This window comes from Scyliorhinus torazame, chromosome 6 (genome assembly GCF_047496885.1).
Source record: "Scyliorhinus torazame isolate Kashiwa2021f chromosome 6, sScyTor2.1, whole genome shotgun sequence".
In the NCBI taxonomy this organism is placed as follows: domain Eukaryota; kingdom Metazoa; phylum Chordata; class Chondrichthyes; order Carcharhiniformes; family Scyliorhinidae; genus Scyliorhinus; species Scyliorhinus torazame.
The window spans coordinates 72,204,340-72,228,734 of record NC_092712.1 but is presented as its reverse complement, the minus strand read 5'-3'; the positions used below and the strand labels follow the sequence as shown (position 1 = coordinate 72,228,734).

Here is a 24,395-nt window from a genome sequence, read left to right as displayed (position 1 = left end):
CGGCGTGGGCACTTAGTCGCGGGAGCGGAGAATCGTATTCTGAGAACCAGGTATTCTGCAAAAGTTTAAAATATTCTCCTGACTCTCCACCATCTGCACAGGCACAAGTCAGGACTGCGATACTCCTCACTTGCCTGGATGGGTGTTGCTGCGGAGATATTTATGAAGCCCCACACCACCCAGGACAATGCAACCCGATTGATTTGACACCCCATCAACCACATTAAACATTGCAATTAAACTAGTCCACTATCCACACTTGAACCTTTGGATATGTGCCTCAAAAAGCTGTTCAAGGTTCTTGTCACTTGGAATGGAATAGGTGGGTGGGTGACGGCGATAAAACCGTGCCGGAATGTGTACAACCTTCACCAAGTGGAAATGTGTGTGTTTCCCCTGCTCCCCCACATGTTGTTAGGAAGGGCGTTCCAGGATTTCAACCCTGCACCGATAAAGGAATAGCAATAAAGTCCGGATGGTATGTATGACTTTGCAGATGGTGGTGTTCCCAAACACCTGCTGTCCTTGTTGTTCTGGGTGTTGGAGATTGCAGATTTACCGAAGGAGCGTTGGCGGGTTTCTGCAGTGTATCTTGTGGATGGCACACACTGCTGCCACAGCGTGTCTGGGGTAGAGGGAGTGGATGTTTAGGGTGGTGGATGGGGTGCTGATCAAGTGGGCTGCTTTGTCCTGGGTGGAGTTGAGCTTCTTGAGTTTCGTTGAGGCTAATTTCATCTAGGCAAGTGAGGAGGGTCTGCTCACACTCGTGACTTGTGCCTTGTGGATGGTGGACAGGCTTTGGGGAGCCAGGAGGTGAGTTACTTGCCCCTGACCTGCTCTCGTGGCTGCAATATTAGGTTTCTGGTCTATGGTGACCCCCAGGATCAGCAATAGTTACCCTGTTGAATGCCAAGGGGAAGGCACTTGGACTTTACCTGTTTGTTTCACTATGGCTCTGAGGTTCTTTAAAATTGGTCTTGCTATTGATTTTAACACAGTTTGGTGATCAGCTGGTTGCGCTTCTTCACCTATTAGTTAAAACTGAGATGTACAAAATGACTAAAATAGCAGCTCAGTGTTGTTTGTGAGGCTTCCTGCATTTATTTAAAAGTGTTTTGAAAATTAGGTCAATGTTTTACATTTTATAAAAGCAGCTGTTTCCTTGAAATTGTTATGAGTCAAATGCATTCGGAGAATAGAATGGCTCGGCTTTAAGTATCTGGAACACGTGCCTCATGAACTTGCTGTTGCACTTTTGTCAAACCATTAAACCCTATTGAAATTGGTAACGAAAAAGATTTTCCCCCTCTGTTTTCCCTCATCTATTTTTCTTCAAGGTAGAATAATTTAATTTGGTAACCATTTTTTGTAATGTTTTTTGCCAACACTGTTGCTGCCAGTATGTGCACTAATACGCAATATCATTTGGTGCATTTGATGTCAGTTGCTAGGAAACTTGGAGGATTTTTCCCATCTAATTCATGTTAATTTGTAAGCAGCACCTTTTCAATGCAGATTATTTGATTTGAATTTAACAGTACTATGAAAGTCTAGAGCTTTGAACTGCTTGTGTAAATAAGTCTGTTAAAACAGTAGCCGCAAGATTTTTCTTTTTTTTTTCAAATTTAGTGTACCCAATTATTTTTTTTCCCAATTAAGGGGCAATTTAGCGTGGCAAATCAACTTAGCCTGCACATCTTTGGGTTGTAGCGGTGAAATTCATGCAGACACAGGGAGAATATGCAAACTCCACACGGACAGTGACCCAGGGCAGGGATTCGAACCCGGGACTTCAGCGCCGTAGCCCCAGTGCTAACCACTGCACCACATGCCGCCCGTAGCTGTATGATTTTTGATCACAAAAATGGAATCAAATTGCGTTCGTATGTAATAATTTTTTGGGGGGAAAACATTTTAGTTGGAGGGCTTGAAGTTAAAAGTTTTTTTGATATGAAGAATCAGATGTGTTTCTGAGCATGCCACTGCATTTATCTAATGTATTACGAATGAAGCAGCATAAAAGTGTTGATTTTAGGATCCCTACAGAAGGAGGCCATTCGACCCATCAAATCTGCACCGATCCTCCGAAAAAGCACCCCATCTAGAACCCAATCCCATGCCCTAATGCTGTAACCCCACCTAACCTGTACATCTTTGGACACCAGGGGCAAATTAGCATGGCCAATCCACCTAACCTCCACATCTTTGGACTGTGGGAGGAAACCACAGCTCCCGGAGAAAACCCAGAAGAACGGGCAAACTCCACATGGACAAGTCACTCAAGGCTGGAATTGAACCTGGGCCCCTGGCGCTGTGAGGCAGCAGTCCGAAACCCATAACAATATTTCATTTGCCCACTATCTGTAAACAAGTAAATGGTTAAAACAATGATTACCTCACTTAAAACATCCTTAATTACAACTTTAGCAGACATAATGGCTGTATGCATCTTAAACCATTTAAAAAATATTACTGCAACAAATATAATAATTTCTTACATTCATCACAAGTGCTAGGCAATGCCCATCTTCAGCAAGAGAGGATCTTGCCATCTTTCCATGACATTCAATGACATTACCATCACTGAATCCCCCACTATCAACACCCTGGGGGTTACCATTGGCCAAAAACTGAACTGGATCAGCTATATAAATGTAATGGCTACAAGATCAGGTCGGAGACTAGGAACCTAGCAGTGAGTAACTGAACCCCAGTGGGCAGCATGTTGGTGCAGTGGTTAGCACTGCTTCCTCACGGTGCCGAGGACCCGGGTTCGATTCTGGCTCTGGGTCACTCAGTGGTTTGCACATTCTCCCTATGTTTGCCCACAACCTAAAAGATGTGCAGGTAGGTGGTTTGGCCAGGCTAAATTGCCACTTAATCTGGGGGGGGGGAATTAATTGGGTACTTAAAATTTTTTTAAAAATTTAAAAATTCAACCCCCTCACTCCCCAAAGCCATCCAAAATCTACAAGGCACAAGTCAAGAGTGTGATGGTAAACTCTCCACTTGCCTGGATGAGTGCAGCTCCAACAGCACTTGGGAAGCTTGACACTATCCGCGACAAAACAGCCCGCTTGATTATCACTTCATCCACAAACATTCACTCCCTCCACCACCGATGCACAGTGGCAGCAGTATAAATAAGTAAAGTCGCCATAGTCCCAGAGGACCATAGGCTGATTTCGCCTGAGTCGGAGAGTTGGCTGGTGGTGATTAAACTGAGGATCACCACACCTCAGGTGAGGGGCAAGATTGAGAAGGCGGGGCCTTCCTGAATAACCTCTGCGGGTATGGGAATTGAACCTACACTGTTCGTGCTCTGCGTCACGGACAAGCTGTCCAGCCAATTGAGCTAAACTGTACCATCTACAATCTGCACTACAGGAACTCACCAAGGCACTTCGACAGCACCTTACAAATCCCCAACATCTGCCACCTAGAAGGAAAAGGGCATCAGATGCATGGGAACACCATCACCTGCAAGTTCCAATCCAAGACATATATGATCCTGACTGGGAACTGTATCGCTGTTCCTTCTCTGCCACTGGGTCAAATTCCTGGCACTCCCTTCTTTTACATTATTGTGGGTGTTCCTACACCACATGAACTGCAGTGGTTCAGCAAGTGGGCTCACCATCACCTTCTTGAGGGTAATTAGGGACAGGGAATAAGTGCTGGTCCAGCTAGTGAAGCCAGCATCCCAGGAACAAATAAATTTTTTAAAAATCTCAAAACACATCTTGACTGAAATGAGGAACCCAGCACGCAACAGAGAGAGATATGTTATGGGCAGCATGGTAGCACAATGGTTTGATTCCCGGCTTGGGTCACTGTCTGTGCAGAGTCTGCACCTTCTCCCCGTGTCTGAGTGGGTTTCCTCCGGGTGCTCTGGTTTCCTGCCACAAGGCCCAAAAGACGTGCTGTTAGGTAATTTGGACATTCTGAATTCTCCCTCTGTGTACCCGAACAGGTGCCGGAATGTGGCGACTAGGGGCTTTTCACAGTAACGTCATTGCAGTGTTAATGTAAGCCTACTTGTGACAATAAAGGTTATTGTTATTATGAGAAATTTAAATGCCATCTTCATCAACACTCTCCTCAAAACTCTGTCCAGCTCTTAGCTGGTTCTTACTAGCTTTCCTCACTAGATTCATCACATATCACATTGGTTTCCAATGCCATTCCCACCACTTTTGAACATGGTTTAAATATTTTCAAACCACCCTGCTCATAACACAAGTACTATTCTGTCCAAAAATCGTGAACCCTTGTGACTGCACTGTGTTCCGCCTTGATGCCGTTGCAACATTCATATACAATTAACTATGCAACCTTCAGTTATGGACTTGGCATCTTGTTCAATCCTGGGCTGAACTTAAAATTTCCATCTTTGGTTAATCGCTGAATCTGGTCAATTTTGGAACCTTGTATACCTATGCATCTATGTTACAGCCACTTTAGCCTTCATCCACATCTCTATTACTTAAAGCTGACATTTCCAACTCTTTCCTCATCAGCACCACCCTCCAGAAATTTCAGTTCATCAAGAACAATGCAACCTCCTGAAACACGGCAGTTATTGTTCAGCGTTCACCACTCCTCCAGTAAAATGTGTTGTATAATTGGGCTTGTGGTTGGGTAAGTTGATCACCACCGAGCAAAACAAAACCCTGACCTACAATTAACTCATAATTAGCTCATGGAGGAACATAGAAAGACTCACGCTAGCACTCCCAAGTCCCATCCCATTTTTACTTGAGGCTGTTGTTTGCAGTCACCCTTGGGCACCTTGTTCATTGGGTCAATCTGCCCCAACTCAATTTATTTTGGCAGTCCTCAGACCTAAGGAATTTGGAACATAAACAGATGTGGAAGCTAAATTGCATACCTCGATATTGTCTGCCTCACTTAAATGACCATGCATTCCTCACACCCCTGAGTCCTGTTCACCTTTCTTGCTATTTCAGATGTCCAAGTTTAGACTGCAAACTGGAACTATAGGGATTGGTTTAATGGTAGGCTTTTGTAGCAAGAGGGAAAATACATTCTATAACCATGGCATGACTTTTGAGAGTACGACCTTCCCAGGGGATTACTGCCTCTGTGATTTTTATTGCTTACCCCTTTTCCAGCTCGGGAAGAACAAATTACTCACATTCAAAGCTAAGTATCCATAAACATTATGGATTATAGTCTATTCAAAGATTAAGCACAGTTTCTTTGTTTTCTGAAGGAACTGCGGGGCCTTGTACTGTAATATCATTTTCCAAAATGTGATTCACCTGGAGGTTTGCTTTATTGGCAACTGGCACAAGTATTATTACTTCATGAATTACAATATTTTAAAAATCAGATAAATTAAGGTGCTTTGACAGTTGCTGCGACAAATGAAATATGAGCAATGGGTTTTCAACCCAAAGCACCTCCACCTTGGAATTGGCTTGTCATTTTGCAGGACAGGTTGAACACATTTATATACGCTGCATTGGTCACATACTTGAATTACAGAGGCTGTTTTTTTTTATTGGAGAAATGAACCCTTCAGTTTTTTCCCTCGTGTCTCTTTAAATTCTCAGACTGTGCACTGATTACAGTCATGAGAGTTGCTAGATTGCCAACTGTATTTCATTTAGTAAAAATGATGGCCAAGTACAGTGTATGTTTCAAGACACTTAACAGTTTTTTTGAGAGCTGTTTCCACCTTGCCATTTAGCCCAACCTATCATTTACAGTGCAATAAGTAGTATTCTTCATCTGATCCTTGGGATGCTCAGTAATTTATTAGTCAATTTATTGAAGAAGGTAAAATTGAAACTTTAAATTAAACGCTTAAAATGTGTTCGTTTCTTTTCCAACCGCAAACTCTGTGGCTTAGATTTTAACTGGAGGGAGGGTTTGGGACGGTTGGTGTGTGGCGGCAGGGACAACCCTACAGGAATCTCGGCGTGACGTGAGGGCCATTTTAGCTTCCAGATCTCGTAAATAAGGCGGGGCCGTCTCGGGAGACCATCGGTGACAGCGAGTGGGACAGGAAAAGTGAGTCGAGAGCCTTAGCATCAAGGGGATGACCCTTGATTTAGGGTCAGCGTTGGACAAGAGCTTTGGTAGCCGCTGTCCGCTTGTTGCAAGTGATGGGCAAGCTCAAGGCTGGGGAGGCCGGAGGACTGTTTCCACGGTGCCTATTATGAGGCAGGGGTGAGTGGGGGGGGAAGGTGCACCTGCTCTACCTGCCCCATGAGGTAATTTTTTAACCTACATTGGCTGCATCCGGCCAATCAGTTCCCCTGCCAGGTTTGACATTGGGTGGTCCTTGCCCGTCAACTTTGTGAAAATTATCTCATTGATGTTATTTTGACATCTGAATTAGCTCTTTGATTGCCTGCAGTGGGAGCCTGGCTGACTTCAGTGCTAATGAGAATGCAGTGTCGCTGAGTGGGAAGTTATCCATGTAGGCTGCTTAGTGCAGTCTGCCAGCAGTTTAACCCCTCCCCTGCATCATTGATATTTCTATTAGACCAGTGATAACTCTCAGGGTTATTTAGGTACATAAACATGGCTCCAAGGATAATTATATTTTTTATCTTTGTTCTGTACATGATGGCTAATTTGTCAGTGATGTCTATATTTCCTAGCTATACTGCTTTGCCTGTTTTAAAGAAAACCTTCATAATAGTGTAGCAGTGTGTTGCAAAGTAGTAACCCATAGTGATAAATCTTGTCATTCGATAGCAGCTTATGCCAAAATGTCAACCTTTTGCACAGTAAATTATTTTGAAATGCAATGACTGTTGTTAGGTAAGTACATCAAATGGATTGAAATATCATAAATCTCCATAGAGAACTCTCACCAATTATAAATGGCTCTGCTTTGATTAGAATCATAGAATCTCTGCAGCCGTACAAGGAGGCTATTCGGCCCATCGAGTCTGCACCGACCTTGGAAACAGTACCCTACCTAGGCCCAACCCTATTCCCGTCGCCCCACCTAATCTTTTAGACACTAAGGGGCAATTTATCATGGCCAATTCACCTAACCTGCAGATCTTTGGACTGTGGGAGGAAACCAGAGCACCCGGAGGAAACCCCCGCAGACACTGGGAGAGCGTGCAGACCCTACACAGTCACCCGAGGCCGGAATTGAACCCGGGTCACTGGTGTGGTGAAGCAGCATTGCTACCCACTGCGTCACCATGCTGCCTTGGTATACATTTCAGATTCTCATCTTTTACATTGTGTATTATTCTTAATTTGGATTTCATAGAATTTACAGTGCAGAAGGAGGCCATTCGGCCCATTGAGTCTGCACCGGCTCTTGGAAAGAGCACCCTACACAAGGTCCACACCTCCACCCTATCCCCATAACCCAGTAACCCCACCCAACACTAAGGGCAATTTTGGACACTAAGGGCAATTTAGCATGGCCAATCCACCTAACTTGCACATCTTTGGATTTGGGAGGAAACAGGAGCACCCGGAGGAAACCCATGCAGACACGGGGAGAATGTGCAGACTCCGCACAGACAGTGACCCAAGCCGGGAATTGAACCTGGGACCCTGGAGCTGTGACGCAATTGTGCTAACCACTATGCTACCGTGCTGCCCTAAAAGATTTATAAAAGTATATGTTTTTGAAATACAAATCTGCAGGTTAATCAGATTAATGTTAAACTATTCCTTTATACCTCTACATCAGCATTCGGAATGTAGCACCCTTAAGGTGACAGATAAATTGTGTTCTCAGCACATTTGAACTAAATCAGTTTTTTGCATTTGTAAAATTGGGTAGATTAAATTTATTTTAAAAACTGTAACAAAATGCTTTTAATAGGGGCAAAATCTTGGAACTCCCTTCCTAACAGCACTATGGATGTTCCTACACCACAATGGACTGGTGTAGTTCAAGAGGTAGGGATGGGTATTAAATGTTGGCCTAGCCAGCAAAGCCCACATCCCATGAGTGATTAAGAAAAACAATTCCTCCCGCTACATTCCCGTTTCTACAAGTGTGTATATTATGATTTTGTGATATGCAGCTTCGGACATTTTGTGACCACTTGCCAGGTTTATGCCTTCAGTAGAGCTAAAACTACTTCTAATAGTTTCTAAATACTCCCTGCAATCTAATTTCTGGCCTATCCGAGGCACCAAGACTGATCTGTTCACAATAAGTGCAAATTATATTTAATCATTGCAACTCTTTTGAATATTAATAATATGACAACACAATTCTGTGACATAGACGTAGCGTTTACAGTGCAGAAGGAGGCCATTCGGCCCTATGAGTCTACACTGGCCCTTGGAAAGAGTACTCCACTTAAGCCCACACCTCCGTCCCATACACGTAACCCAGCCAAACCCTCTGGACACTAAGGGCAATTTAGCATGGCCAATCCACCTAACCTGCACGTCTTTGGACCGTGGGAGGAAACAGGAGCTCCCGGAGGAAACCCACGCAGACACTGCAGAACATGCAGACTACGCACAGACGGTGACCCAAGCCGGGAATCAAACCTGGAACTCTGGAGCTGGGAAGCGGCAATGCTAACCACTGTGCTATCGTGACATTGAGGCTTTTATCTAAACTAAACAAACGCCTACCACAAAGCAGAAGAAATGAAAACAAAGGCGAATTCTTCCGGATCTTCTTTTGAGTTGACTAGCCTACCGCTGCTGTCCGATCAGGATTCTACTCCATATTTCTGATGTCTGGCATGTTGACTTTCCCAGTTCATCACAATACTGTAATTATCTTGGCAACTTGCGTGTTTGGGTTTTGCATGACAGGGCAGAATGTTCTATCAGAATGTCAAATACATTAAAGACAGAATTAATTTGCTCAAGCAACGTTCAATATTCCTAAACACGTTTATCTGAAGGGAGCTATCCTGTGTGAGAGATGCAGGCATGCAACTATCAGATCCATATCACCCAGAAATGCATTTAATGCAGCTTTGTACAGATGCTGTGACGATCTCGCAAATGCTGTTTAAGTCTTAAAAATCTGGAGCCACATGGAAATCTAACTTGTGACTCATGTGCCAATGTACGGTAACAGTATGAGGCAAGTGGCACATTTGAGACAATCTTCGATGACATGATTAACAGCAATTTGAATCAGCCAAATAGAAATAACCATGTTCTATGGTTAAATCCAACAGTCTCTCTGCAGTTTAGATGCTACTGTGCATCAGATCCTCTTGTGACACCTATATTTATATTCAGAACACATTTATAGTGATAAATCCATTAATTTTACAGTTAATTGCTGATGGGATTTTGTTTGAAAGCAGGCAGTATCATCGAATTCTCACTATTTGCATTTGATCAAAAAGGAAGACAACATTTGTCCCTGCTATGATTACCAGCTTTATTGGCCTGGACTTTAAGGTTGTAATAATGGTTAAAGTGGCGGTGCCCATGTGCAGTTAATCTGTGGAAATCCCCACAGACAGCAGTCATTAAAAATCACTGAACTGACCTGAACCTTCTCTTTTACACTGTAATATTGCTGTTAAACTTCCAAACCAGCAATCTCCCCACCGCCTGAAAGGTCAAGGGCAGCAGATGCAGGGGAACACCACCACCCCTATAGGTCACCACTCTGACTTGGAACGATATTGCTGTTCCTTCACTGTCTCTGGGCCAAAATCCTGGCGCACCCTTCCTAACAGTACTGTGGGTGTACCTACACCACATGGACTGCAGTCGTTCAAGAAGATGGCTCAGCAGCACCTTTTAGGGACAGGCAATAAAATTGCTGGCCTAGCCAGTGACATCCACGCCACATGAAAAAGTAAATTAATCATGTAATAAGTCATAAATGCAACCTCTCTGGCACCGGAAAACAAATTTTGGATTTGCATAGGTAATTTTTATCCATTATGATTTCATTGTTTTTAATATAAAATGTATAATTTCTAATTTATCTTTTAATTTGTATGCCCCAATCTTTATTTCATGCAATATAAAATGGATCAAAAATGAAGGATACTCATTGCATTTCATTTCCTGGTTTGTAGTCTGGTGGGAAATTTTCAATGTGATTGGCTGCTTACCCTGCTTGATGGCATGTAGTTGTGAAATGCATCTAGATCCCCTTGACTTGATGCCAGATTCAAATTGATATTGGGAAGGGGAAAATCCACATCAGAGAGATCACTAGTCCTTTTTTGGGCTTGTCTACAAGCAACGGTTCTGCTTTCTGCAAAATGTTTCTGGTTTTTCTCCACATCCTCCCATCTCCTGTTCTTGTACTGTATCAACATTCAGTTCCCATTTCCTGTTGGCTGAATTTTGACAACTTATCTGCTACCAAGTTTTTTGCACTCTTTGGTACCTTTACTTTGAAAAATTAAATTTGGTGTACCCAATTCATTTTTGTTCCAATTAAGTGGCCAATCCACCTAGCCTGCACAATTTTGGGTTGTGGGGGTGAGCCCAAGCAGACACGGCGAGAATGTGCGAACTGCACACGGGCAGCGACCGGGGGCCGGGATCGAACCCGGGTCCTCAGTGAAGCAGCAGTGCTAACCACTGCGCCACCATGCCGGCACCTTTACTAATGGCACTGGCAGCTTCTCTTTTATACCACTTCCTGGCCTCAGTTGGAGGAGTTTGGTTTGCTGTAGGCTTGAGTGCCACATTTTGACTGCCAAATAATGCTGAGCTGGTAAACGGTATCTCACATGCTGTACCTTATCACTTGAGAATTGATAAGGTAAGAACCTGTGTTTGATTCATCCCCTTTTCTCGGTGTTACCTTTACACTTTGAGCATATTTTTTGTCTTTTTCACTGTGGAAGCCCAGGTGAACTGATGACATGACTGAACTCTTATTAAAAACAAATGTGTCCCTTGACTGAAACGGTGAGCCCAGTGACTGATGTATTCCTATGTGCGTTGTCATGGCATGCAAGATGTATTATTCTCTTACCAATGGCTTCCCATTCTTTTGATCTGTCTATTTCAAAGCAATCAGAGTAAATAATGAACTTCCATTTATACAGAGCCTTTCATGACTTCAGGCCGGGTGACCCGTAAACACACCGTGCTGGTGACATCAATTTCTGATTCCTGCCAACTCAGAAATGGTGTTTCTCAGGCAGTTTAATTGAAAATTTGAAGTGTAAGATGGCAGTCACCGTATGTGTTTCCTGAAGAGGGAAAAAGCAAGCACTCAGCAAATATAGCAATGTCTAGATCCTGCTCCACTTTTTTGATTCCTGGCGGCTTGTTCAAAATACTGAAAATTTCAATCCAAGCAATCGTTAATATTCACGCTGGAATGAACCTCAAGATGTGTCAGGTTATCTTGAAACAAGATAATTTTGGCCACGACCCAGCCATTATTGATCATTTAATAATTTAAAGTGACAGGAGGCCCATTCACAATGCAAATGAGATCAGGGTTGCACCTTTTCTCAATTAAAAATTCATGAACTATTTCATTAGTTGCAGTGCTCATGAATCGGCTGAAAACTCTGCCATGTTTCCAAATTGAATGCAGCAAATTATTCACAGAAGCTACCCACTCTCGTCCACCTTACCTTGACGAACTGAGGCTGTGGTACGCAATCTGAGGAACTAGAGAATTAACCGCCTTTATAAAATATGTCAGCATTTTGAGAGAGCTCCTGTCCATTTATTTATTTTTCAAAATGCCAAAGATGGGGAAGGGAGAAAGAGACAATTTCCCCATTTCTAATTGCTTTCCAATGACCATTGCTGGTTATTGGATCAATTCATCTGTTAAACTTACTGTGAACCATCTGTGTTACAGTTGAAATAGTCCCAACACCTGGGGCGCGATTCTCCGCTCCCGCGACTAAGTGCCCTCGCCGTCATGAATGCCGTCGAGGTTCACGACGGCGCAAAACGGCCCCGATCCCGACCGATTCAGGGCCCGAAAATGGGCTAGGATCGGGGCCGTGAGAAACTCGGGGGGGGGGGGGGCGTGTCGCTAAAGCAGCGTTGTCAGCGCGCGCCGGGCATTGGCACCGCGTAAAAGCACGCTGCATAAATGACGCGGCCGGTGCCGTGTAACTGGCGTCACCTGTGCATGCGTGGTTGCCGTCTTCCCCGAGGCCGCCCCGCAAGAAGATGTCGGATGGATCTTGTGGGGCACGGAGGAAAGGAGGTCCTCCTTCAGAGAGGCCGGCTCGCCGATCGGTGGGCACCGATCGTGGGCCAGACCCCTTTTGAGTCCTACCCCGGTGAAAGAACCCACTTCTGCCCCCACAGGCTGCCCCCCCAGCGTTCCCGCGCTGTTCCCGCCGGCAGCGACCAGGTGTGGATGGCGCCGGCGGGAAGCCGTCGTTTTGGGCAGGCCGCTCGGCCGATCCGGGCCTGAGAATAGCAGGGGTGGCGGAGAATCGCCAATTTGGGTGTCTCGGGCGATTCACCGAACTGTGCCATGCAGAACTAGATAGTGCCGATCTCGCCGCTTGGGTGCATTGTGGGAGGGCGTCGGACCAGCGTCGCGTGAAAAATGGCGCCCTAGGCGATTCTCCCAAACGACGCGGCATCGGAGAATCGCGCCCCTGAAGTCTCTCGTCAAATGTATTTTCCTCCCCTAGCATCATCCTGATGAACCCATATTGAATGTTCACTGCAGTTTTAAAAACCTTTGCGTAACAAAGTTCCCAAGATCAGACTTCAGCACTATAAATGGTCAACAAATATTTTGTATATATTCATAATTAGAATTGCTTGTCCAGTTTTTTTTCTCCATATTTATAAACACACGATAATTCCATTGGTCTTGTGCACCTGTGCTCTCGCTTTCAGGAAATTATGCACTTGAACCTCTATTGTCTTTCCACTAACTGTGCAGTCCCATTCCTCATTTTATTTACTCCCGCTCCCAGTTGTAACCTCACACTCAACTGTGCTAAATTTTAGCTGCAACTTGTCTGCCCATTTTTCTTACTTTTGTATTGTCCTTCTAAATTTCCTACTGACATCAACACATTGTGAGATTGTTTTATATATCCCAAGTCCAAACCATTGGTGGCACGGGTGGCCCAGTGGTTAGCACTGCTGCCTCACAGCGGCAGGGACCCGGGTTCAATTCTGGCCTTGTACGACTGTCTGTGTGGAGTTTGCATGTTCTCCCCGTGTCTGCGAGGGTTTCCTCCGGATGCTCCGGTTTCCTCCCACAGTCCAAAGATGTGCAGGTTAGGTGGATTGGCCATGCTGAAGATTGCCCCGTAGTGTGTAGATGAGATGGGCTTGTGGGGATGGGACAGGGGGAGTGGGTCACGGTTAGGGTGCTCTTTTAGAGGGTTGGTGTAGACTGAATGGGCCGAATGGCCTCCTTCTACTCTGTGGGAATTCTATGGTTCTGTGAACAAAAGTGAACGCAGCACTGCCCCATTACGCTTCCAACCCTCCTGCAGTCGAAGTAACACCCTAACTCTTTGTTTCCTCTCCGGCAATTAATTGCCTCTTCATGTTGTTATGTTTCCTTTTGCATTCACTTTCCCGAGGTTAAAATCTGGGGAGGAAAAAATCTCAAACTAATCCAACGTACATATCCTCTATTTGAACAATATATGTAGCCTGGACAGTATGTAATACGTGATGATTATTCGGTGACAATCATTCCTGGTGACATTTTAACATGTGCCACTGGCAGCTTAAAAGTTATGCATTCGCACTTCTCATTCGTGATACCTAGCTGTAACAACTCCCTTATCAAGCCAGAGCATTGGCACTGCAAATCTTGACTCCCTTAGTTATACCAGATAATACATTAAAATACAAGGTAAACAATGTAGAAAGAAACACATGTACCCCTGTCCTTAGAATCTGCATTAACATATTCCCTGGCAGTGTCTTTTTTATCCAGCTAGCAAGTAATAACATCATGAGCAGTAAACTGTGTAACGTGCCCCCCCAAAAACATTCTGGGACGTCAGACCACAGTTCTCCATTGTTGCTTGCACTTTTTATTTGCTTATAAATTTAACTCTACTATGTTTATACATCTACATCATTTGGACTTGCACATCATTGAAGCTCAGGAAGTAATGGACAGAAATATTTAAGAGGACGATACCTGGGTCAGAAGGACAGAGTTGTTATGAGGAAAGGTTAGCGGAGGAAAAAAGAATCCGGTGCCTCATTCTTGAAAGGAGGCGAATGAAAGAGGATAATTTTGAGGTGGAATAAAGAAAGGAAGTCGTTAGGTGGTGCAGAGTTTTGAGGATTGCTGAGAAAAAGAGACGATGGTATCAAAGCCATCCTGCGCTGTTCAGGATAGCTCGCAAGAATTTTCCGTTCGTAATGGGGGGGGACAACAATTTATACGGCATGAGAAGAGGGTGCTAATTGGTTGGCAAGTGGGCTCTGGTGGAGACGTTGCCAGGGAAAATGCAACATGGAACAGTTAACTGTCCAGATTTGTTCTAATTCAAATTAGGCAGGTTGACTCTGGCGAAGGAATTGCCCTTGCGAATGACCCAGGAAATTACTTCTCTAAGCTCCTGTACAGTTGAAAAAGACGCAATGTGGTGTCTGTGTTCCTTTGTCTGCAAATGACAGGGCCCTGTGTGTGAATACATGTGACTTCTAGCATGTGTGCGTGAGCCACAACGTGAGCTCAACTATCTTAAGTTGGTTTTCAGTGTAGTTCTCAGCACAATCAGGATTGTTTAGTAACTGTTGTCCAATTGTTGAATCGCATCTTATGTTGGATACTATGTTTTGAGTTTTACAAGCATAGGCTGTTGGGTACAGTCAGCATGCCTCTTTTTCTTCAATAGTAAAGAAAGAAAGGATAAACCTGTGTTTCTGTTGCAGCTTTTGCATATTTGGTATGTCTCAGAACAAATTACAGCAAAGAAATTAGTTTTGAATTTTAATCGTGCAGCCAGATGAAGCAGCCGATTTGTACACAATAAGGTGCCAGAAAAAGCAATCAGCTGAGAGCCAGATCATCTATTATTGGTGTTGTTGGTTGACGGATAAATATTGGCCAGGACTCTGATGCTGCCTCTGCTCATTGAAGTCACATATATTCACACATAGCGCTTTGGATTTCTTACGTCCATTTGAGAAGGCAAATGTGTCTTTGGTTTTACATCTCAACTGAAAGATGTCACGTCTGACAATACAGTGATTCCTCGGAACTGCACTGAGCCAAAATTATGTTCAAGTCCTGGACTGGTTGAGTCCACAATCATCTAATTAATCCAAAGTACTGTTTTGAATGAAATTGTTGCTTCAGTATAAGAAAATAAATGGTCAAACCAATAAAGAGCATATTTGGGACTAATATTGGGGAATGCTTATTCAGGTGAGCGCTGAGTCCTCACAAAAGTCTTTGAGCGAGAGGGTTGGAAACAAAAACCCGGGAGTCGTTCAAGTTTAGATGTGAGGGAGTGACTGTAGTCTCCTATGGAAGGGTGATCTAGCTGGTGCCAAATGATCTTCCTCACCTGTACACATCTTTATGATCATTTCACATCTGAAGGAAACTTATGGAAGAAACAATATTTGGCAGATACATATTAAACATTCTTTATCGACTCAAGAAAATTAACTTTCCTCCCCAAGATCGGCATTTTGGTGCAAGAGATACCTTGCTGCTGAAGTGTACTAAATTTTCAATTACACTCTAAATCATATGACAGAAATAAATTTAACTTAAAACAGATTGTCAGTGAACATCTGACCTGAACTGAAGCCTGCCCATTAAACCTTGAGATATCACTTTATTTAACAGGCACAAATGGCTTATGAATCATTCCTGATTTTTAAAAAAAATATATGAGATATGACCTGATTTATATTGATGTCTAATAGGATGGTTTCTATTTCCTATTAACTAAATTCGAAAAGAATAACATACAGCACAATTGCACGTGTATTTTGTTTCCTCTGCCATGATTTCAGCTGGTGAAGCATTTTCCTTGTCGTGTGGTGTCTTATTGGCCTATTATATATCACTATCCAGATAGAAACTTGGTTACCATCTTGCCAGATAGTGCGCATTTATTTTACCCTGATGGAGGTTGAGGTGATCTGTGATCGCCAAGCCTAATGAGCAGCTGGAAATTCAGCCTATCTATTCATTATTCTGGAATTGCCGATTAGCTTCACATTTGAGCCACTGCATCTTTCAGGAGGATGGGAAGCTAATTTGATATCAAGAAGAAATCTCTCCTGGGCATTCTGTTTATATTTTAAAAAAAGGCTTCTTAATAATGTCCCAACACTGGATGCGATTCTCTGATTGAACAACATTTGCTGAATAATCCTCAGTGTGTTAAGAATTAAGTTGGCAACCAATTGAAGATTGTCAGTCAGGCTCACAGTGTGGCATATTTGCATGTGCTTGAAGCTACATATATTAACACACAGGACCCTGTGCTTTGCAGACAGAAACAACCATGTGCACATACTGTGCCTGTTTCAGCAAAACAAACGTAAGTTACAGCCGTTCCCTGATTCATTCCTCAGGACAGTGCCTTGACCAATCCGGGTCTAGCTGCTTGGTTCAAATTTCAAACTATGCTTGACAATTATCTGTCAGTCACCATCAATGGGTGTGTTCTCCATGGCAATGCAGTGCATTTACCAATCCGAGTCTACTTGCCAACCAATCAGCATTCCCTTTTTTCATACAGTATAGAACATACAGTGCAGAAGGAGACTCTTGGGTCTGCACCAACCCACATTAAGCCCTCACGTCCACCCTTTCCCCGTAACCCAATAACCCCATCTAACCTTTTTGGACACTAAGGGCAATTTAGCATGGCCAATCCACCTATCCTGCATGTCTTTGGACTATGAGAGGAAACCGGAGCACCCGGAGGAAACCCACGCAGACACGGGTTTACACAGGTATAAATTGGTGCTTTCCCTTGTACTGGTATTTTTGCTAGTGTCCTGATGAGTGCTGTTAGGATACCAGACCAGGCCCCAACTTTTGTTCGGGTACCGGACGAGAAACCCCAAACAAATTTTAGTTTGTTGAACTGTGAGGAAAGGATGCTTCACCCCTGGAATGACGATTCTGACCAGTAGATAGACATCGATATTCCAACAAAGCAACACAATGCAGTTCAAAATCCAATCATAAATAAGTTAGCAACCAGAATTACCTGCTTATCAGTGTAGATCTTTGGAGAGAGATATCTTTGAGATCCCTTCAGGAACAACCTGAAAATCCTTCGGTCTTCTCACACCCTTCAGCTCAACTGAAGGCAAAACTGAAAACTACATACAGATCTGGCTCCTCCCATTAATTACATTACCTGTATCCCATTAAGATGTCCCATCACCTACTTGGCAAGGACTAAATGCAATCCTTCAAATTATCTATACCCCAGGGAATCTCCTGCAATCAAAACAATGTTCCATTAGCCACCTCAGTAAACAAGCTAGTGGCTAAAATCAATAATTACCTCCCCTCTTTTGACACCTTAGCTACAGTTTTAACAGACGTGCTGCCTGTATGCATTTTAAACCAGGGGTTTTAATGACATTACTGCCGCAAATATGAAATATAATATATCACAATTCGTACATTCGCTACAATGCAAGACGAAAAGCTTCGAATGCCTCTTTTGTTTTCAGCAATGCTCAGGTTCTGTATTATGGAATGACTATTTGTTTCCTATGCTATTGTACTTGGCGCATCAAAATGTCATGCACAAGAATCCCCCCCACCCCAGTATTGAATTAAATATTTATGCAGCGAGTAATGATCTGGAGGGCACTATCTGTGAGTAGATAGCTGAAGCAGATTCAAGACTAACTTTCAAAAGTGAATTGGACATTTATTTGAGAAGGAAAACTTTGCAGGGCTATGGGGAGATGTAGTGGTGGAACACCTGGATAACTGTTTCCAAGAGCTGATACAGGCCGAAAGGACCTATTAACTGCCTCCTGTACTCGAGGTTCCGTGGCCTCATCTTCTATGGGGACGAGAAGGGTGAATGGGAACGGGCAGTTGAAAATGAACACGGCAAGGTCAAGGCTGTGACATGGGTAGAGGGGTCCAAGATTTTGATTCAATAACCACGGAGGATGATGTATATGGCCAAATCCGAATGGTGTGTGACTGGAGGACCTGCTTTCCTATCCTCCTATGTGGCAGAGGTCACTGGTTCCTGAGTTGCTGCTGTGGAGCATCCTGTAAGTTGTGTGCACTGCAGCCAGGATAGGCCAGTGATAGAGAGATTGGATGTGTATGCTAATGGATAGGTTGCTGATCATGCTAACAACTTTGTTGCGGGTGGTAATTATTTCTTTTCTCTTTTATCTCCTTAGATTTAAACATGGAATTTAACCCCTCCGACCACCCCCGTGCTAGTACGATGTTTCTGAGCAAGTCTCAGACAGACGGTGAGTAGTCTTTCACTTATGAAGTAGTGGTTAATCCGTTAGGGATAAGATTGTTTGACTGATTTTTACCACACAATAATAAAAATGTTTATATTTACAGAACACCATCAAGTTTAATTTAATCTTCAAACTTCCATTTGGTCAATTTGAAGTTGTCTCTTTTTCTTGCTTCCACTTTCTCAACTGCAGTAAAATATTCCCACATGATCAGAACTGCACTGAGGTAAATCCAGATGTGATTTGAGCACACCTTTTACACCACAAATAATGTATGGATCGGTGGAGAGACGCTTCTATGATGATGGGGTTTATTAGTCCCACGGAGAGTTGACTAGCACTTCACCACACCACAGAGAGTATGCTGCGCTGTAAGAAGTGCTGTCTTTTTAATGCAACACTAAATTGAAGCTCTACTCATCTGTCGACTTGAGTGAATGTTGGGATCTCAACAGGATTTGAAGGAGAATGAGAGATTATCCTGGTATGGTGGACATCACTCATCCTTCAAGCACTTCTCCAAAACAAATCATCTGGGCATTCATTCATTTGTTGTTGCGTGAAAATTAATAATAATAATCGTTATTGTCACAAGTAGGCTTACATTGACACTGCGATTAAGTTACTGTGAAAGCCCCTAGTCGTCACATTTCGGCGCCTGCTCGGGGACACCGAGGAAGAATTCAGAATGTCAAAATTACCTAACAGCACATTTTTCAGGACTTGTGGGAGGAAGCCGGAGCACCCAGAGGAAACCCACACAGACACGGGGAGAACGCCAGACTCCACACAGACGATGACCCAAGCCGGGAATCGAACCTGGGAACCTGGCGCCGTGTAGCAACATTGCTAACAGTGCTACCGTGCCGCCCATAGCTCCTGCATAACAAAGTAATCAGTTAATTGTTTGCAATATTTTTGCGATATACGTTTGAGTGTCTGAGGAGGTAATGCTGCACTGGATCAATGGGAGATCTTCTGCTATTGACCAATTATATGATGGTCGAGTTGTGTTCTCAGGACATTTTCATCTTTAAGACACGAAGATACTTCATGGCAATTCTGTTCCTCATCCATCGGTCATGCCATTTAATTAAGATGAAGTTGCCTAATTAGCCAGGCCTCGTCTGAGTAGTATGTTTGAATTATTCAAAAGAATAGGTGATTGACTGCAACATACCCCTGCCTCTGTTTCATAATAAGGCAATTTGACATTGATTAGACAACCTAACAAAACGCAGCAGGAGTTTGAGAAGTGGCAAATGGGTTAACAATAGAGTGTGGCTTTAATTAACTATCCTTCGAAAGAAAGGTGTCTTATTGTACTGTGCCACATTGTGTTGTTTAAGTCTTAAAAGAGCTGAATAAGGTTAATGGACCAACACCCAGCTTTGCTTCCACTAACAAGTCTTTACTGGTGCCCTATTTATAATTAAGAGAATGGAGGCCATTCAGCCTTACAGATGGTAAGTTTTCAAGAATTTATTTTTGTTCTTGAATAATGACATAGCTGATGTTATTCTGTCTAATAGAAGAAATTGATTTCCTTCTTTTCACCTCGGCTAGTTAGAGAAATGATGGCTGCGAAAAGTAATGGAAGGATAGGGTGCAACTGTGGCGCAGTGGTTAGCACTGCTGACTCAGTGCCGAGGACCCGGGTTCGATCCCAGCCCTGGGTCACTGTCCTTGTGGCATTTGCACAAGAAAAAGAAAAGTACTAGAAGGACAGCTTGGAGTTGTTCCTTCTGTGCCAGGGTTTAGGGACCTACACACACAAATGTTTGCTTTTGGATTTATTAAAATAAGTAATACAGTAACTCTGCGTTCAATATAGCTGTGTTCCTGCAAAGTGCAACTTTAAATGAAAGAACATTCAGCTAATCAGGTTTTTCTTTTGCAATCAATGTAAAAGCTGTAGTTCACTTCCGTAGGACCTTTCTTGTAAGGTGAAATACTGTACGTTCCTAAATTTGTGAGTGGAATAATATTTTTTAATGTAGTTTATTTTAAAAGAAATATGCTAACAATTTATCTGCTGCTTGCCTCAGCTCCAGTTCCCCAACCTCGCAGCTTGCCGATCCTCCCGCTTGCCTCCTCAACCGTATTCTGACCCTCCCGCATACCTGCACCTCCCACTCGCCGACCCTCCTGATCCCTCTTGTTTGCAGCTTCCCTGTGGTGGTGAGAGGGAGCTAGCAAGTGAGTTAGAACGAAGAGATGTGAGGGGGAAGGAAAGTGCTGAACAGGAGGGTCAGAGAGTGGCAGAGGTAATTAGGGGGAGGCACTAATTGGGAAGATCATGTCATGAAGTGGGAGGGTAGAAGAGCAGAAGAGGTAGTGAGGATGAGGTTGCAAGGGTAAAGTTCGTGCAGTGGGAGGGTAGGAGAACAGATGAGGTAGCGAGCGGGGAAGGTTGCTGAGGAGTGTCGTGTTGGTTGTTCTGGTTCACAAACAAGCCAACAATGCTGGAAGTGGTGTAACGCTATTTTATTACCTGTTCAACTATGCTAAAATACTGTAAACGTGGGTATAAGCAATACCAGCTTAACTGTGGACCCTTTCCTATCACTAGCTATGGTGAGGCACTCAGAACATGGTGAATGTCTGTGATGCAGGCTGTGAGCTCTGTGCTCTGAGCTGGCTGCTGCTAGAATGAGCGGGAACTCTCCTGTCCCCTGTCTTTATAGTGTTTGTGCTCTCACTGGTGATTGGCTGCGGTGGTATGTATGCTGGTTGGTCCTACTGCATGTCCATCAGTGTGTGTATGTGATTGCACCATAATGTACTGATGTATATTATGACAAGGAGGAAGGTCAGGGAGCAGGAGAGGCAGCAAGCGGGAGGGTCAAGAAGAAGGGGAAGCCAGGAGTTGGAGGGTCAGGGTTAGGTGGCTCTAAAATAGGTGGCATGACATCAGGTCCAGCACGAATCCGTGACAAAATGGAAACATCAATGCTAGTGCACATGCAAACCACATTTGTGTCCACATCATTTAAGTCAAATAATTTGAATCGAGGCAACTTAAAACGTTGACTTTATGGCGATTATACCATTAGCTTCAAGCCATTGCATTATTTACCTTCCATGACCTTTACCTTTTAGTTTGTAATAACTTCCATTAGCCACTAGCTCAACATTCCAGAGGCTTGCTATCTCAATGACAGACAGCCACAGTCTTTTCTCAGAAACTGCCTGTTTAACTGTATCTAGGCAAAAGGGTAAAGGCAACTAGGGGGTCAGAACTACTAAGAACAAACAATGACCTTTATGATCCCTGTCTGACCCACTCATGGAGGGGAATTGTGAGCTCAAAACTAATTCAGCAATTTTCCATAGACACTAGTCCTTGGGCCAGACTTGGCTGCAGCAGGTGTCTCCTGTAATGTAGACTTACCGTACGACCTTTAGCTCGCTTATTTTTTGCCGAGCATGTGAGCTGATAAGGTCACAGCTCAAATTCAAAACCTAAAGGAATGAGGTGAGAGGCTGATTGACATTCACCAACACTTTTCACATCATTAAAGGGTACACTTGTAATGAAGAGATTTGACACACTGAGGAGAGTTTAATGGATAAACACAAAGTTCCAAAGTAAACCCGAGGAAACTATGGGCAAAATGCCATTTTCAAGAAGTTAATGGGAGTGGTGCAACTTCAACAGCAATTTTGAATATGCACATTTAATCCCATCTGCTCCTTGCCTACAGTTGCTGTATCATTTACTCATAAGCAACAGCAAACTGTATTGGCTTTGCCTTTATTTTGACAGTAGGTTCTAGCCCTCTGCTTTTGCATCAAAAATGGATTCAGAATGAACCCAAGTACACTTTAAATGAAATGAAAAAATGAAAATCGCTTATTGTCACAAGTAGGCTTCAAATGAAGTTACTGTGAAAAGCCCCTAGTCGCCACATTCCGGCGCCTGTTCAGGGAGGCTGGTACCGGAATTGAACCGTGCTGCTGGCCTGCCTTGGTCTGCTTTCAAAGCCAGTGATTTAGCCCTGTGCTAAACCAGCCCCATATTTAATACAGCTTATCTAAAAATGGTCACAATAGAAACACATTTTTCCTGGAACTAACAAAGAGAAAGGTACTACAGTAATTTCATAATTTCTACATTAAATTTCGTAAATGCCAAAATTCTATTTAAGATTTGGGATTGAAATTTGCACAACCAGCATTTTAAGCACATCGCCGAATTTTGTACTGGGTTTGGGCAGGGAGCTGTGGGGCGATGCGTGCCAGCCACCCATGTCTGTTTCTTATAAGAGTAAGGTCGGCAGAATCATTGGGCTGGACATTCATCCCCCTATCCCGAAGCCAGGCCGAATTCAGGTTTGGGATCCTGGAACTGTCGGGGACGAGACCCTGGAAGCGATTTTCAAAGAGGTGGCCTCTTTCCTGAAGCCCCATCTAGTTGAGGGTGGCAGATAGGCTCCTGAGGCCGCAGGGCCAATGGGAGGCCCTCTTGCACTGGAATATCGGCAACTCCACCCTCGAGAGGTGGGAGCTGCCGATGGGTCCGTGAAGGAGAGGGCATGTCAAAATGGCGGCCCCACTGAAGACTTTTTAAAAAGGTAAAATAAAAAGTGGCCACAGCTGCCAGTCCACTATTGCGGAGGGGGGAACCCCTGGAAACCACTGGTTACCTGTGCTATGCAGTTTTGCACCTCTGCACAGGAGGCAGACCATTAATTTTAATTGTTTAAAAAATAAATCACATGCAAGTGACCCAACGGCCAGTGAGCATTGCAGCGCACATCAGAAGAGGAAGTCGCAAGTGAAAGTGACCCAAGTTCCAAACACTGGCTCTTAATGCTCCTGGAGATTAAGGTCACTCAAAAATGGCCTGTATTCTTAGTATAACAGTGCCCTGGCATTGCAAGCCCTAATTGTCTATATTGATTATGTTATGGGAAAAACGTTATCGAACGCAGGAACTCAATAACCTTTTGATGGACAGTATGCACTCCAGATGCCTCAACTCCCTCCCTCACCTGATAGATTTTCATTTGTAACAATTCTTTGGAAGCTGGGGGTGGTGATGTCTTGAGGTAGAATGTGATGAGGTACAAGACATTAATAGATTTGTGGAAGGGACATAGACACGGCAAATGGGAGGAAGGTGTTAGAGTAGTGGTAATGTTACTGGGCTAGTAATTCAGAGGCCCAGGCGAATACAGATATTCAAATGATTAAAATAATAATAGAGAAAACCAAGCACTGGATTGAATTGAAAAGCAGAGAATTTATGTTCAACTTACTTTCAACCTCGGTAGACCACACTTGGAAGGTACTGTTGAGAAATTCTGGTTTCCATTGTTGAGAAAGTACGTAAGAGTCGCAAGATGATAATAGTACTGTAAAGGTATGTTTATCAGGAACAGCTCAGACGACTTGGGCTCTTTTTGAATTGGATAATTATTGAAAAAGAAAAAATAGCATTGTTACAATGGAAAGACAGCCTGTGGGACCAGCTCTTTGGTGAGCAGGCCTGGGCACATAAGGCTGAATGGCCTCCTGTGCTGTAGATATTATGGTCGGGATTCTCTAATAATGGGGCTATGTCCCCACGCCCACCATAAAATGGGCGCAAATCACTCCGGACGTTTTCAAAAAAGTCCAGAATGATTCTCCGGTTTTAAGAAGGATAGCAGGGCCCTGGCGTGCGCCCCGCAGCTCCTGCTGCCAATACGGGGCCGTTTTCGTTTTCGCTTTCGCACCAGCCCCTGCGCATCATGGCAGAGCCCTACAGCGGCCTGGCGCGGAAGACGAGAGCCCCCCCCCCGGAATGCGCGCGCCCGCCGATCGGTTGCCTGACCATCATGGAGGCCCCCCCTGGAGTCTGATTTCCCCCCCCCCCCCCCCCCCCAGGACGGCCATGACCAGCCGCCACCATGAGCTCCCGCCAGGTGGAACCAGATGTAAACCACTCCGGCGGGAACTCGACCGGTCTCCTCAAAGAATCGCCGCGGGGGCCTCTTTCAACGACCCCCGACTGGCGGGTCTGCGGAGAATCGCGGAAGCGGCGTCGCCCCAGA

At 44.1% G+C, this 24,395-nt stretch overlaps 1 protein-coding gene across 1 annotated transcript in view; it reads left to right on the top strand.

Moving 5' to 3' along the window:
• The window catches only part of LOC140424834 (cyclin-Y-like), a 272,509-nt gene that overhangs the window by 171,452 nt on the left and 76,662 nt on the right, over positions 1-24,395 (top strand). Inside the window, 1 exon segment of the mRNA XM_072508309.1 lies at positions 18,283-18,357. Within this exon segment, the coding sequence (XP_072364410.1) occupies positions 18,283-18,357 (75 nt within the window).